This window comes from Vigna radiata, chromosome 11 (genome assembly GCF_000741045.1).
Source record: "Vigna radiata var. radiata cultivar VC1973A chromosome 11, Vradiata_ver6, whole genome shotgun sequence".
Lineage (NCBI taxonomy): Eukaryota > Viridiplantae > Streptophyta > Magnoliopsida > Fabales > Fabaceae > Vigna > Vigna radiata.
The window spans coordinates 18962366-18979048 of NC_028361.1; the positions used below are offsets into that span (position 1 = coordinate 18962366).

Here is a 16683-nt window from a genome sequence, read left to right on the forward strand (position 1 = left end):
ATATTATAATAATTGATATTAAAATATCAATTATTATGATTGATATTACAATAATTGATATTAAATTGGTGGAGTTTATTTCCTTTTAACTCTTTCAAATTGGGTTATCAATTTGTATATTTATACTATTGTAATCCAATGATCAAATAAATTCATTTCAAATACTTTCTATATTACATTGACATGTTCTTATTGAAAATTGCAAATCTCATATTAAGAGCGAGTGCAGCTCCATTCTGTCAAAAGAATGTGAGATAGAAACACTAAAGTACAAAATATTTCAAATTAAAACATACACCTAAGTTGGTTGGTAAAAACATTTTGATTCACGAACATTTTGATTCACAATTTCTATATCTCTTAACATTTAGTGAATAAGTCGTCTACTTCAAAGTTTGAAAAATCAATTTTAGACCAGTTATTCAATCATATGTTTGAAAAATCAAAGTTTGCTCAAATGTTTATGTCCTTGTCAGACTCAGAAGTAGGAATCTCATTCAGAAATGACTTGTCCAATGTCCTTGTACTTGTCTTGTTCGCACTCGTCTTATTTGTTTGATCACTATGTGGCTCAATGGGAGAAATAACATGATTGTCTTCTTTATAAACTGTTTGTTTTACAGGTTGAAACATAACTCTATTGGTTGAAATTACATTGTATCCAAGGATAATGACTTCTCCATTACTTGCTACAACAGGAGAAATCTCAATGGGCTGGGATATTTGAGAAGGTAGGGGCAAGTGTCTATCACATTATGGGGAGTGTTCCGGAAACTGAATTAGTTGAAATCGGTGATCCCCTAAGAGCATAATACCTTACCAATGTGTTTATAGGATAACATATGTAGGAAAGTAATTGATTGCATGTGAAAATTATGTATACTTTTTGCAAAAGAATAAAGAATTATATACCTTGGAATTGATTTTTCATACAAGAGAGTCTACCACGTGGTTTCTTTGCAACCTTACAACCATTTATTGTTGAAGTATCTTTTCTCTTTTGGTGAAGCATTTTGATCATAGGTGATGACAAGTTTATATTGTCCATGAGTATTGGTGTCACTGACATTGTGTTTGCATGGGAAAATCGGTGCTAGTAGACACAAATAAACTAAGTAGAAAAAAATTAAATACATAGGATAAAAATGGAAAGAACTCAAATGAGAAAAAAAAAGTCAAAAAAATCATATCGTAATTCATTAACTAAAAAAATGTCTACCTCTAATGTTTCTATTAGAATTTTGCATTGGAGGAAAAACTGCAAAATTTTGTATTATGGCTACGACATTGGACAAAGTGATGATCTTACATTGAAATAGCCAAAAACATTCAGAAGGTCTTGCAACATCATTTTTGTTTTGTGTTTCTCTTCCATCAAGATCACATTTTGTTTATCCAACAGTATGTTCTGTTTCCTCATAAATATATATTGATCCATAATCCATCAAACTCAACAAATTCTTTGACACCAAAAAAACAAAAATTGACGAGAAAACTGGAAAATTAAGAACGTCAATTCATTTGTCAACATTTTTAAAAAAATAATAACAACAAAAAGACTAAAAGATTAGAACGAGTAACCTATCGAAAAAGTGTGTCAAGCTTTGTTGTGAAAGGTGGCCCGCGTTTGGGAGAATTGGTTGCGGTATAGATATCAATCCACAATGAAGGCAATCAAATCCTTCGGAATATTACCCATCCTCACAAGTCATCATCTTTAAATGCGTTCAACAAAAATCGATTTCCAGAAAAAAAAAAAAAAACCTACCGAATCCAATCAAATACCAAGGGAATCACGATCAAATACACAAATCACCACCTTTTATCCCTCGAAATGAAACTTTAGGAAGAGAAAATGAAGAAAATACTGAGAGCATAATTTCATACCAATGATTGAGTTGTTACTGAAGAGAATCCATAATCTACTTTTTTTTTTACTAGGAGATGGTAATAATGTGTTTATAGGATAACGTATGTAAGAAAGTAATTGATTGCATATGAAAATTATGTATACTTTTTGCAAAAGAATAAAGAATTGTATATCTTGGACTTGATTTTTCCTACCAGATGGTCTACCACGTTGTTTCTTTGCAACTTTACAACCATTTATTACTAAAGTATCTTTTGTCTTTTGGTGAAGCATTTTGATCATAGGTTATGACAAGTTTATATTGTCCATGAGTGTACGTGTCACTAACATTGTGTTTTGCATGGGAAAATCGGTGCTAGTAGACATAACTAAAATAAGTACAAAAAAATTAAATCAATTGGTTAAAAACGGAAAGAATTCAAATGAAAAAAAGTCAACAAAACCATATTGTAATTCATTAAATAAAAAAAAATGTCTATCTGCAATATTTCTATTAGAATATAGCATTGGATTTCCTAGAAGATTTCTATTATTTTGCATTGGAGGAAAAATCGTAGAATTTTGTATTATGGCTGCAACATTAGACAAGGGGATGATCTTGCATAGAAATTGTCCAAAACATTTCGCAGGTATTGCAACAACATTTGTGTTTTGTGCTTATATAGCATAAAGATGACATTATGTTTATCCAACAATATGTTTTGTTTCTTCGTAAATATATATTGATCAACAATTCCTCCAAACTCAGCAAATTTTTCGACACCAAAAAAACAAAAAATTGACGAGAAAAGTGAAAATTTAAGATTGTTAATTCATTTGTCAATTTTTTTTTTTGTAAAAAATAATAACAACAAAAGATGAAGATTAGAGCGAGTAACCTATCGAAAAGGAGTGTCGAAGCTTCGTTGAAAGGAGGCCCACGTTTGGGAGAATTGGTTGCGATATAGATAACGATCCACAATGAAGGAAATCAAATCCTCCGGAACATTACCCATCACACAAGTAATAATCTTTAAATGCGTTCAACAAAAATCGATTTCCAAAAAAAAACCTAACGAATCCAATCAAATACCAAGGGACTATAAGAATCACGATCAAATACACAAATCACAACCTTTTATCCCTCGAAATGAAACTTTAGGAAGAGAAAATGAGGAAAATACTAAGAGCATAGTTCTCTACCAATGACTGAGTTGTTACTTAAGAGGATCCATAATCTACTTTTTTTTTTACTATGAGAAGGTAATAATGTGTTTATAGGATAACGTATGTAAGAAGGTAATTGATTGCATATGAAAATTATGTATACTTTTTGCAAAAGAATAGAGAATTATATACCTTGAACTTGATTTTTCCTACCACATGGTCTTCCACGTGGTTTCTTTGCAACTTTACAACAATTTATTGTTGAAGTATCTTTTCTCTTTGTGTGAAGTATTTTGATCATAGGTGATGACCAATTTATATTGTCCATGAGTGTAGGTGTCACTGACATTGTGTTTTGCATGGGAAAATCGGTGCTAATAGACACAACTAAAATAAGTAGAAAAAAATTTAAATCGATAGGTTAAAAATGGAAAGAATTCAGATGAAAAAAAAAGTCAACAAAATCATATTCTAATTCATTAACTAAAAAAATGTCTACCTTAATATTTCTATTAGAATTCTGCATTGGATTTCCTGGAAGATTTCTATTACTTTGCATTGGAGGAAAAATCGCAGAATTTTGTATTATGGTTGCGACATTGGACAAGGTGATGATCTTGCATTGAAATTGTCCAAAACATTTTGCAGGTCTTACAACAACATTTGTCTTCTGTGTTTCTCTTGCATCAAGTTGACATTTTGTTTATCTAAAAATATGTTTCTTTTCTTCGTAAATATATACTAATCCACAATTTCTCCAAACTCAAAAAATTCTATGGCACCAAAAAAACAATAATTAACGAGAAAAGTGAAAAAATAAGCACACCAATTCATTTGTCAAATTTTTTTCAAAAAATAATAACAACAAAAAGACTGAAGGATCAGAGTGATTAACCTATTGAAAAAGAGTATCAAAGCTTTGTTGTGAAAGTTGGCCTGTGTTTGGGAGAATGTGTTGCGATATATATATCGATCCATGATAAAAGCATTGGATTTCCTAGAAGATTTATATTATTTTGCATTGGAGGAAAAATCGCAGAATTTTGTATTATGGCTACGACATTGGACAAGGTGATGATCTTGCATTGAAATTGTCCAAAACATTTTGTAGGTCTTGCAACAACATTTGTATTTTGTGTTTCTCTTGCATCAAGTTGACATTTTGTTTATCCAACAATATGTTCTGTTAAATATATACTGATCCACAATCCCTCAAACTCAACAAATTCTTTGACACCAAAAAAACAATAATGAACGAGAAAAGTGAAAAATTAAGCACGCCAACTCAATTGTCAAAATTTTTTCAAAAAAATAATAACAACAAAAAGATTGAAAGATATAGTGAGTAACTTTTCGAAAAAGAGTGTCAAAGCTTTGTTGTAAAAGGTGGCCCGTGTTTGGGAGAATGTGTTGCAATATAGATATCGATCCACAATAAAGGCAATCAAATCTTTCGGAACAATACCCATCGCACAAGTCATCATCTTTAAATGCGTTTTACAAAAATCGATTCCCGAAAAAATCCTACCGAATCCAATCAAATACTAAGGGACTATAAGAATCACGACCAAATACACAAATCACAACCTTTTATCCCTCGAAATGAAACTTTAGGAAGAGAAAATGAAGAAAATGTTGAGAGCATAATTCCCTAACAACGACTGAGTTGTTACTGACGAGGATCCATAATCTACTTTTTTTTTTACTATGAGATGGTAGTAATGTGTTTATAGGATAACATATGTAAGAAAGTAATTGGTTGCATATGAAAATTATGTATACTTTTTGCAAAAGAATAAAGAATTACATACCTTGGACTTGATTTTTCCTACCACATGGTCTACCATGTGTTTTCTTTGCAACTTTATAACCATCTATTGTCAAAGTATCTTTTCGCTTTTGGTGAAACATTTTGATCATATGTGATGACAAGTTTATATTTTCCATGAGCTAGGTGTCACTGACATTGTGTTTTGCATGGGAAAATCAGTGCTAGTGGACCCAACTAACATAAGTAGAAAAAAATTAAATCAATAGGTTAAAAATGGAAAGAATTCAAATGAAAAAAAAAGGTCAACAAAACCATATTGTAACTCATTAACTACAAAAATGTCTACCTGCAATATTTCTATTAGTATTTTTGCATTGGGTTTCCTAGAAGATTTCTATTATTTTGCATTGGTGGAAAAATCGCAGAATTTTGTATTATCGTTGCGACATTGGACAAGGTGATGATCTTGCATTGAAATTGTCCAAAACATTTTGCAGGTCTAGCAACAACATTTATGTTTTGTGTTTCTCTTGCATCAAGATGACATTTTGTTTATCCAACAATATGTTTTGTTTCTTCATAAATATATATTGATCCACGATCCCTCCAAACTTAGCAAATTCTTTGACACCAAAAAAACAATAATTGACGAGAAAAGTGAAAAATTAAGAACGCCAACTCATTTGTCAAATCTTTTTCAAAAAAAATAATAAGAACAAAAAGACTGTAAGATTAGAGCGAGTAAACTATCGAAAAGGAGTGTCAAAGCTTTGTTGTGAAAGGTGGCCCGCATTTGGAAGAACTGTTGCGATTCAAATATGGATCCACAATGAAGGCAATTAAATCCTTAGGAACATTACCATCGCATAAGTCATCATCTTTAAATGTGTTCAACAAAAATCGATTCCCCAAAAAAAACTACCGAATCCAATCAAATACCAAGGGACTATCAGTATCAATATCAAATACACAAATCACAACCTTTTTTCCCTTGAAATGAAACTTTAGGAAGAGAAAATGAAGAAAGTACTGAGAGCATAATTCCCTACCAATGACTGAGTTGTTACTGAGAGGATCCATAATCTACTTTTTTTTGCTAGGAGATGATAATAATGTGTTTATAGGATTACGTATGTAAGAAAGTAATTGATTGCATATGAAAATTATGTATACTTTTTGCAAAAGAATAAAGAATTGTATATCTTGGACTTGATTTTTCCTACCAGATGGTCTACCACGTTGTTTCTTTGCAACTTTACCACCATCTATTGTTGAAGTATATTTTCTCTTTTGGTGAAGCATTTGGATCATAGGTGATGACAAGTTTATATTTTCCATGTGTATAGGTGTCACTGACATTGTGTTTTGCATGGGAAAATCGGTTCTAGTAGACACAACTAAATTAAGAAGAAAAAAAAAATAAATCAATAGATTAAAAATGGAAAGAATCCAAATGAAAAAAAAAAGACAACAAAACCATATTGTAATTCATTAACTTAAAAAAATGTCTACTTGTAATATTTCTATTAGAATTTTGCATTAGATTTCCTAGAAGATTTCTATTATTTTGCATTGGAGGAAAAACCGCAGAATTTTGTATTATGGTTACGATATTGAACAAGGTGATGATCTTGCATTGAAATTGTCCAAAACATTTTGTAGGTCTTGCAACAACATTTGTGTTTTGTGTTTCTCTTGCATCAAGATGACATTTTGTTTATCCAACAATATGTCCTGTTTCTTCGTAAATATATATTGATCCACAATACCTCCAAACTCAGCAAATTCTTTAAGACCAAAAAAACAATAATATACTAGAAAAGTGAGAAAATAAGAATGCTATTTCATTTGTAATTTTTTTTCAAAAAAATAATAACAAAAAGGACTGAAAGATTAGAGCGAATAACCTATGGAAAAAGAGTGTCAAAGCTTTGATGTAAAAGGTGGCTCGGGTTCGGGAAAGTGTGTTGTGATATAGATATCGATTCACAATTAAGGCAATCAAATCCTTCGGAACATTACCCATCGCACAAGACATCACCTTTAAATGCGTTCAACAAAAATCGATTCCCAAAACAAACCTACCGAATCCAATTAAATACTAAAGGACTATCAGAATCACGATCAAATACACAAGTCACAACCTTTTATCCCTCGAAAGGAAACTTTAGGAAGAGAACATGAAGAAAATACTAAGAGCATAATTTCCTAACAATGACTGAGTTATTACTGAAGTGGATCCACAATTTACTTTTTTTTTTATTAGGATATGGTAATAATGTGTTTATATGATAACGTATGTAAGAAAGTAATTGATTGCAAATGAAAATTATATGTACTTCTTGCAAAAGAATAAAGAATTATATACCTCAGACTTAATTTTTCCTACCAGATGGTCTACCACGTGTTTTCTTTGCAACTTTACCACCATATATTGTTGAAGTATATTTTCTCTTCTGGTGAAGCAACTTTACCACCATGAGTGTAGGTGTCACTGACATTGTGTTTTGCATGGGAAAGTCGGTGCTAGTAGACACAACTAGAATAAGTAGAAAAAAATTTAATCAATAGGTTAAAAATGGAAAGAATTCAAATGAAAAAAAAGTCAACAAAACCATATTGTAATTCATTAACTAAAAAAATGTCTACCTACAATATTTCTATTAGAATTTTGCATTTTTTTGCCTAGAAGATTTCTATTATTTTGCATTGGAGGAAAAACTGCAGATTTTTGTATTATGGCTGCAACATTGGACACAATGATGATCTTGCTTTGAAATTGTCCAAAACATTTTGTAGGTCTTGCAACAACATTTGTGTTTTATGTTTCTCTTGCATCAAGATGACATTTTGTTTAGTCAAAATCCCTCCAAACTCAACAAATTTTTTGACACCAAAAAAACAAAAATTGACGAGAAATGTGAGAAATTAAGAACGTCAATTCATTTGCCAATTTTTTTTAAAAATAATAATGACAGCTTAAAGACTGAAAGATTAGAGAAAGTAACCTATTGAAAAAGAGTGTCGAAGCTTCGTTGTGAAAGGTGGTCTGCATTTGGGAGAATTGGTTGCGATAGAGATATCGATCCACAATGAAGGCAATTAAATCCTTCAGAACATTACCCATCACACAAGTCATCATCTTTAAATGCTTTCAACAAAAATCGATTCCCAAAAGAAAAAAAAAAACTACCGAATCTAATCAAATACCAAGGCACTATCAGAATCACGATCAAATACATAAATCACAATCTTTTATCCCTCAAAATTAAACTTTAGGAAGAGAAAATGAAGGAAATACTAAGAGCATGATTCCTTACCAATGATTGAGTTGTTACTTAAGAGGATCCATAATCTACTTTTTTTTACTAGGATATAGTAATAATGTGTTTATAGGATAATGTATGTAAGAAAATAATTGATTGCATATGAAAATTATGTATACTTTTGCAAAAAAATAAAGAATTATATACCTTGGACTTGATTTTTCCTACCAAATGGTCTATCACGTGGTTTCTTTGCAACTTTACAATCATCTATTGTTGAAGTATCTTTTCTCTTTTGGTGAAGCATTTTGATCATAGGTGATGAGAAGTTTATGTTGTCCATGAGTGTAAGTGTCACTGACATTGTGTTTTGCATGGGAAAATCGGTGGTAGTAGACATAACTAAAATAAGTAGAAAAAAATTAAATCAATAGGTTAAAAATGGAAATAATTCAATAAATAAAGCAACAAAACCTTATTGTAATTCATTAACTAAAAAAATGTATACGTGCAATATTTCTATTAGAATTTTGCATTGGATTTCCTAGAAGATTTCTATTATTTTGCATTGGAGGAAAGACCGCATAATTTTGTATTATGGCTGGGACATTGGACAAGGTGATGATCTTACATTGAAATTGTCCAAAACATTTTGCAGGTCATGCAACAACATTTGTGTTTTGCGTTTCTCTTGCATCAAGATTACATTTTGTTTATCCAACAATATGTTATGTTTCTTCGTAAATATATACTGATCCACAATCCCTCCAAACTTAGCAAGTTCTTTGACACCAAGAAAACAAAAATGGACGAGAAAAGTGAAAAACTAAGAACACCAATTCATTTGTCAATTTTTTTTTAAAAAATAATAACAACAAAAAGATTGAATGATTAGAGTGAGTAACCTATCGAAAAAGTGTGTCCAGACTTCATTGTGAAAGGTGACCCGCGTTTGGAAGAATTGGTCATCATTTTTAAATGCATTCAACAAAAATTGATTCTAAAAAAAAACTTATCGAATCCAATCAAATACCAAAAGACTATCAGAATCACAATCAAATACACAAATCCCAACTTTTTATCCTTCGAAATCAAACTTTAGAAAGAGAAAATGAAGAAAATATAATTAGCTACTAAAAGAGAGATTATGATAGACTTAAAAGATTCAAATTTATAATAATAAGAATAATGGTTTTCTAATTTCACACGTATTCCTCAATTTTTATATCAATTTTAATTAAGGTTTCTTTATTTAACAACCTCCTATATTTTTATCTTATCTTTTGACTAATCAAAATATTTATCGTAGAAAATGTTTTAGGATTAATTATTTAATAATTTTTATTTCATCAATGAATATTATTATCATTTTTATAAATATAAAAATTAAAATTGAGAACTAAAAGATATTATTACATTTTTAAATAGATTGACTTAATAAGAACTATTGAACTCTGTTAAACTTCCGCTCCTTCGCGTTTAAAATAGTACACTTTCAAAAATATACAATTTTAAAAAATATTATAAAAATATTAAAATAATATAATTTGAAAAAAAAATATTTTTTTGTAACATTGATAAATGAAAGAACTGACAATGTTTAGAATGTGCAAATGCTTTCTCAGTTATGATACCCTCTTCAAGCCTTTCAACTCACAAAAATTGATGTGAATTGGGATGTGAATTGAGAAATACTTCATAATATTATATATATATATATATATATATATATATATATATATATATAATGAATTTTGTGAAACCTATACGAGGGTAAACCTGTCGTCATAATTTTCTGTGTAGAAACGGCTTCGTCTCCTCTAACAGGGAATTTGCCCAGGGCTTTCTTTGTTGTTTGGAATAGGCTGTCGTCGATGGCTTCAGCGTTTCCGGTGTGTGATCGAAGCTTTGATTCTCTTTTATCTCGTTTTACTTCTTTGTAAATTGAAAACTTCAAATGAATGGGTACTTTCGTTCGGTTATGTATTAGTAATGAGTTTTTTCTTTATGTATCACATTACATTTCAAGTACCACATTAAGTATGAAAATTTTTGAAAAACTGCCCTGCAATGGAAACAGTTTTTGCAGCGAAGATGGATTTCATCTCGTGTAGAATCCTTGTTAGGGTAAGAAGAAATATATTTTCTCTAAATTTATAATTTTAATTTGTGTTTGAATTAATTCTAGTTTATGTGTAAACGTACTTTTATTTTATTTTATTTTATTTTCTTCCTAACTTTGTTCTCTCAAGAGTTCTTGTGGAAAACTTGACCCAAACAAACTGATAGTTATATATGGGTTGCAGTGAAGGTGGCATTGGATAAGTGTATTATTGAATGCAGACGTTTCTTCTTTTTTATTTGTGGTTCTTTTCTTCGTTATTCAGGTGATGCAATCTCCTAAGGCATGAGCAGTGCTTCTTAAAACCGTAATTGAAGCCTTTCTTTAAGGTTTTGATTGAAATAATAAGTTAAAGGAAGGTACTATGAGGACCAAGCGCTGCAACTTCTGGCTTCCTAACAAGAACAGATTTTGTGCAAATTGTCCTCTCAATGGTTCCTTGTAAGTGTCACACTCTTTGTTTCTATCGAATTTGATTCATTTAACTTACTCACTTTCCCTTTAATTCTATGAGCTCAGATTCTGTGGAAATCACAACTCGAGGTCCGAAGGCCAGTGGATCCCATGCCCCATAGATCCATCCCAGTATTTGCTCTCTCTCTCTCTCTCTCTCTCTCTCATGCTTTCTGTGTATCAACTTTTGTTGACTTTTCTAATTTTTTAGCTCTTTTTCAACATTTGGTAGCTCGGTGCTTGAGCAAAATCTCAAAGGGCATGTTAAGCGGTGTCCATTGCTGAAACAGGCTCAGTCCTTATCTGTCCAACCTTTTTATCAAAAGGGTATCAATGCTGGTTCTGATGGAGAGGAGGAAACATCTGGGGTTGATGATTCAAGGTGGCCAGTAAAGACAGTTTCTTCCGAAATGAAGAGGAATGCTCTTCATGGAATGAGTGTGCCTGAATTTTGCAAGTTGATTGAAAAGATTGAATTTCTTCATGAGTCTTTGTGTAAAGATATTCAGGACTCCGTTCAAATGCCAGAGGTCTGCAGCCTATGGATTAAAAGAGGAGTTGAAGATAGGTAGCTATTAGTGAATCCTCTGAATTTATTTAATGTCAAATTCTGATTACCTTATGAGTTGTAAAATAATTTTCTCGGGGACTCCTATTTTTTACTTTTCCCCAAGGTTAGTTTCTTCATCACGAAAGCCCCTCATCTGTACTTCATTATAAAGCTTACTTCTATCCATCATTCATGCTGATGAAACTGAATATTTGAGGTTACAAAGTCAAATAACAAATGGGGACGTTGATTTCAGCCCAAACTAGAAGGGAGAAAATTGAATAATTTGAGTTGTTGCAGGAAATTGCCATTTCAAGAGAAACATATAATGCAGCAGGCATCTATTGTGGGAAATTTGGAAAACTTTGGGTTACTGAAGAACTCTCATGGAAGGAAACCTTCTGAGTGTGGGGAACCAGATGAGAAGAAAGAGGAGGATGTCCCTGCAGTGATTGAGTTTGGTGCTGGTAGAGGGTATTTGACGCAAATGCTCGCAGATTGTTATGGAATCCAACGAGTCTTTCTAGTTGAGCGAAAGGCATACAAGTTGAAGGTAGGCTTAAGCTACTTGGAAAAGTGATAATCATTAAATGCCTCTTATTTCCAACAAGTTCTAAAGCATGGCAATTTTTGGAGATGTTTGAATTTATAGTGATCTTTGACTTGTTTTTTTACATCATGCCAATGCTATTGCCAGGCTGATCGATCACTGCGGCAGAATGAGAGTTTGATGTTAGAGCGCTTGAGAATAGACAGTAAGAGTCTCAAAACTCTGGTTGTAGAAGATATTTTCTGAAATTGTACTTATAGCGGTTTAGTTTGCCTGCTTAGATATCTTTACTGAAGAAATCATATTGCGTATGTGAATTATAGGATTTGTATTTTTAAATTTAATCTTAATTGAGCGTAAACAAATGTCTCAAAATGAACTCTCTTACTCTCTGTTTCTCCCCTGCTCTACACCATTATTATGCATTCATGTTTAAAACCTCTTGATGAAAAACAATACAGAAGATGCGATATTTATGGAAATCAACTAAGTATATTCGTTTTCACAGTCCTAAGCACTTAGAGTCTTGCTGTCCTCTGTGTTGGGGTATTTTAAGAATGGTCAGGCATAACAAGAAGTGCCGTTTTTTCTTTGTTCCCCTTTTCTTATAAGTTACAAGGAACCCCTTTTCATATACATACCTAAGAGCTGCTCCATTTAAAAAGTTTTCTCATTTTGCTCCTACTAATATAATTTTAGGCCAAGGGCATATCAGACCATGGTATGAGCATATGATAATTTAGATCCTTTCATATTTTTCTGGCATAATAACTTTGCAGGTAGCATTTCTTCTGAAGACTTTTGTGCATTCTTAGTGCTTGTATGTTAATCTAAGTTGAATATAATAAAATCTATGTATGAGATTAATCTTCCTTACGTTGAATATACACATAAGGTATTATATCTATAATAGAAGAAATATTGACTAAGTCCAAAAAAATAATAACAAACTAACGAAAGAAAAAAAATAAAAATAAGATAAAGATAATATATTTAACTTTCTTCTTCAAACTAGTACATACAAATCATATGTACAAAACTTATTACTAATATAATCAATAAAGACTTAGTGAAAATATCAGTTTTTGCACTCGAATGACACCAAATTGTTAATGATTTGTGAAGACGACATAAAAGACGAAATACGAACCCAAAAGACTCCCTTGAGCAACAAATTTGGGAGGTTGCTCCATATAAATTCCTTTTTGCAAATCGCCATTGAGGAATGCATTCTTGACATCTAATGGACAAAGATACCATTGTTGAAGAGCTACCATGACTATTAATAAACTAACAAAAGTCATCTTTGCCATTGGAAAAAAATCATATATGAACAGGTCAAACATAATGGTGACGGAAGGGAGGTCAGAAGAGACCACAATGAAAGAAGCCATGGATGAACATGAGAGGGAAGTCCTAAAAATCCAAGATTCTCCCGTCAAGGCAAATGAAAGAGGAAAAATGGCGACCTCGACGCTTTGAATAGCTGTCTTAGAGGATATGGGACATGCGACCACACATGGCAAACTTGAAAGAGGAAAAAGAGCGACATCGATACTCTGAATCATTGCCTCAAAGGAGACGAAACGTGTCACTACTCACGATAGAAAAGGAAGCACATCCACAACTTTGAAAGGCGCTGAGAGTGCGTAGGAGCTTTGATGAAGGTGTCACTGAAGGCACGGTGGTCATCTAGTTGAGACGATCAAAATTAAGCCCAAAATATAAATAAAGAATAATAATAAACTAATTAAAGATAACAGACAAAGATAAGATAAAAATATTAAATCTAACAAAATAAACAATATATAATTGTCGTGTACTATACTGAATTTCCATGCACTTTATATTTTATTATGACCATGACATGTGCATATTGTTGAGTTATTTAGATTTTGTTTTGTTAACTCATGAGGTTTTGTCATTTTTAAGTTGTAATTATTTTAAAGGTTTCCTAATCTCCTGATAGAGATTTCTGTATTCTTATATCTTCGGCTTATTCATAAATCTCTATTGCAGCTATTTTTATCTATAATTTTGTATCCAAGAAAATTATAACACCTAACTTTTACAGTTGAAGATCTAGATTTGAATGCCGTTAAGTCCTTGCAAGGAGTTCCATTTCTGGCCATTGGTAAACATCTATGTGGAGCTGCAACAGGTGACTTTTGGCAATTTTGTTTGATAAGTGTTGCCCTGGCCGTAAAATGTTAGGTGATTGTTTATTTGATGAAAACATAAATAGTTATGCAACTTTCTTTCAGATTTAACTTTGAGATGCTGCTTTCCTGAGTATAGAAAATGTAGTAGTGAACAGCACCCTGTTAACACTAAGTTTGGAGGTTTAGCTATAGCAACATGTTGTCACCATCTTTGCCAGTGGACACACTATACAAGTAATCACTTTATTCTGGCTTGGTAGTGAATACTGTAGTTTGTATATTTAAACCTCTTTGTGGATTTGATGATAAGTTTTGGTGACTTGGTGACTGAAATTATAACCTTGCAGATAAAAGGTTTTTTCTGGATCTGGGGTTGACAAAAGAAGAATTTCATGCCATTACATGGTTTACCAGCTGGGCAGTAGATGCTAATCATGATTCTGATCTTCCTGATACAACCAATTGTATATCACATTTGCAATTCATGTAACCCTTCCAATTCTTTATTCATTAAATTGAGCATAAAATTTCTTGTTACCAATAGAAAAAATTTAAAACAGTTATAGAAGCTGGTATATCAAAAGTTGTCTTTTGACTGCAGAAAGGAACAAGGTGATGGATATGCAGACGGAGTTGAAAAAATTCTTTCAGACATGCAAGCAGATAGACGAGCAGCATTGGGATTTAAGTGCAAGTGGATTATTGACATGGGCAGGTTGATGTGGCTAAGAGAGCATGGATTAGATGCAAAGATTGTCAAATTTGTTCCATCTAGCATTTCTCCTGAAAATCATTTGCTATTAGCTAGATCTTCAAATTTATTATGAAATATTTATTTCATTATCTTCTGCATTTATTCCTGGCGTCAATATTTTTGTTAGCTTATAACATTCCTGTTCTTTTTTATACACTCAAGGAAAATGAGCACAACATGACAACTTACTGTCTTAGGGATTCTGATTGAATTATTTAATGAAATTGCTTGGTGCAATTAGTAGTTACAGTGAAATAACAAAAATGATACACTTTCGAAAAATACTTTTTAGAATGTGTGAAATTGTTTTCGGATTACATATTTTAGATAAGACAACTTAAAAAAATCTGGTTTGAAGAATCAGAATGCATAATTTGAAGTTAACCTTTGTGTTTGGATCATATAATAGATTTGGAGGAGTAGAAAGGACTATATTAGACAAAAAAAGAGATGATACTGACGTTTTTGGATTATAGGAAAGATGGCATGTGATGAGAAAAAAATTTATAAAAGTTTGTAAATGATGCAATTAATTAAAATGAAAAATTGTTTTAACAAATAAAATTAGACTAGATTATGTTTTAACAAATAAGCAACCTCCACTCACTTAGTGGGAGCCAAAATAGTGAGCTCCATAAGCCTAGCGAGTTGGCTTGCCTAGTCATTGGAATCCAATGTCAGAATCTTCATATACTTGTTCTACAAGCCCCTAGCACACCCAACTACTCCGCATAATTCTGAAAAACACCAATTCTGTAGAATTTGCACCTTTCCAACCTAACCTGATCTATCTTAGACACTCATACTAACTTCTACCACTTATATTTGGTGTTCTAAACAACAAATGACATATCTAAAAGTATGTATCCCAACCCAAACTAAGTTTTAACTCACTCTACCATGAAATTCCAACTTAAAACAACTAAAACCTCACTTTATAGACCTTAAGTCAATTATGCTTGTTTTAGCTCATAGTTAAGAACCTTAGGTGTATAAACAAGTCACATATGACTCAGACAAACCTCAACTGCTCCAAATTGTCTCAGAACTTCCAAATCAAAATCTCAATACCCAAGACCTTCAATTTGCACTTAAAAACCATCCAAAACACCAACAATGGACTACTATCTATTTCTAGATTAAGTTTCAACTAGTTCACAACTCAAACAACTCTCAAATTATCTCAAAAAAAACTCTAAAATTTAGTTTCCTCCTTTTAACAAACAAGTCACATATGACTCAAAGACAAACCTCATAGCTCCAAATTGTCTCAAGACTTCCAAATCAAAATCTCAATACTCAAGACCTTCAATTTGCACTTAAAAATCATCCAAAACACAAGTGATGGACTACTATCTATTTCTATATCAAATTTCAACTAATTCACAACTCAAACAAATCTCAAATTATCTCAAAAAAGATTTTAAAATTTAGTTTCCTCTTTTTAACCCTTAACTCAAAACCTCATATACCTAAAAACTCCTTTTAAAAGCCAAAATTGACCTATAACCAAACCTAACCATCCCTTTCCAAAAATTTCAATCAAATAACATCACTAACTTTACAACCGTAGAAAAATTCTTAACATCAAGATTAATTCCAAACACATTCTAAAACATTCATCACATCACCAAGTCTCAATCAACTATTTTAAATAATTTAAAACTCAATTCATATATAAATAGATACAATTTTAATTTTAACCAAGTTCCATACAACTCAACTAAGATCATTAATTTAAAATAACATAAGGCAAGGTCACTAGAAAAATTTTATAGATTTTTTCAACACATAGAATCAGAATAATTGACTCATTTATTTATTGTAAAATGTAAACTATACATTATAAACAAAATTTTACCTTTGTTCATATTTTTTTATAATCAATTTGTTCTTTAATTTTAAAATAAATTAGTTTTCTTTTGTCTTCTTAAGTGATTTAAAATATTAATTTTTAGTTTAAATTAAATGTTATTAATATATTTAAAATATTGAATAAAGTGAATTTATAAATGAAGAAACCGAAAAGAGTGAGTATA

At 31.4% G+C, this 16683-nt stretch overlaps 1 protein-coding gene across 5 annotated transcripts; it reads left to right on the forward strand.

The window, feature by feature from the left end:
* The first annotated feature begins 9810 nt into the window (after positions 1–9810).
* On the forward strand, positions 9811–14733 carry LOC106776974 (tRNA:m(4)X modification enzyme TRM13 homolog). 5 transcript variants are annotated; one of them, XM_022775787.1, is made up of 11 exons: positions 9812–9945; positions 10134–10180; positions 10441–10616; positions 10695–10760; positions 10840–11196; positions 11479–11731; positions 11876–11933; positions 13803–13889; positions 13993–14124; positions 14238–14376; positions 14492–14733. In XM_022775787.1, the coding sequence occupies exons 3-11, from the start codon at positions 10540–10542 to the stop codon at positions 14715–14717; spliced, it is 1395 nt and encodes a 464-aa protein (XP_022631508.1). In that variant the 5' UTR covers positions 9812–9945; positions 10134–10180; positions 10441–10539; the 3' UTR covers positions 14718–14733. The 5 variants fall into 5 exon arrangements, with proteins under 5 accessions (XP_022631510.1, XP_022631508.1, XP_022631507.1 ...); XM_022775788.1 differs by lacking the exon at positions 9812–9945 and adding an exon at positions 9988–10042; XM_022775789.1 differs by lacking the exon at positions 10134–10180 and having other exon boundaries at positions 9811–9945; positions 13809–13889.
* The last annotated feature ends 1950 nt before the right edge of the window (positions 14734–16683 follow it).

Bases quoted from the DNA above. Each gene is read 5' to 3' on its own strand.
- LOC106776974 (XM_022775787.1), top strand. From the start codon at position 10,540: ATGAGGACCAAGCGCTGCAACTTCTGGCTTCCTAACAAGAACAGATTT. The intron at 11,934-13,802 runs GTAAGAGTCTCA...TAACTTTTACAG, and splicing joins AGAGCGCTTGAGAATAGACA to TTGAAGATCTAGATTTGAAT. The intron at 14,125-14,237 runs GTAATCACTTTA...ATAACCTTGCAG, and splicing joins CCAGTGGACACACTATACAA to ATAAAAGGTTTTTTCTGGAT.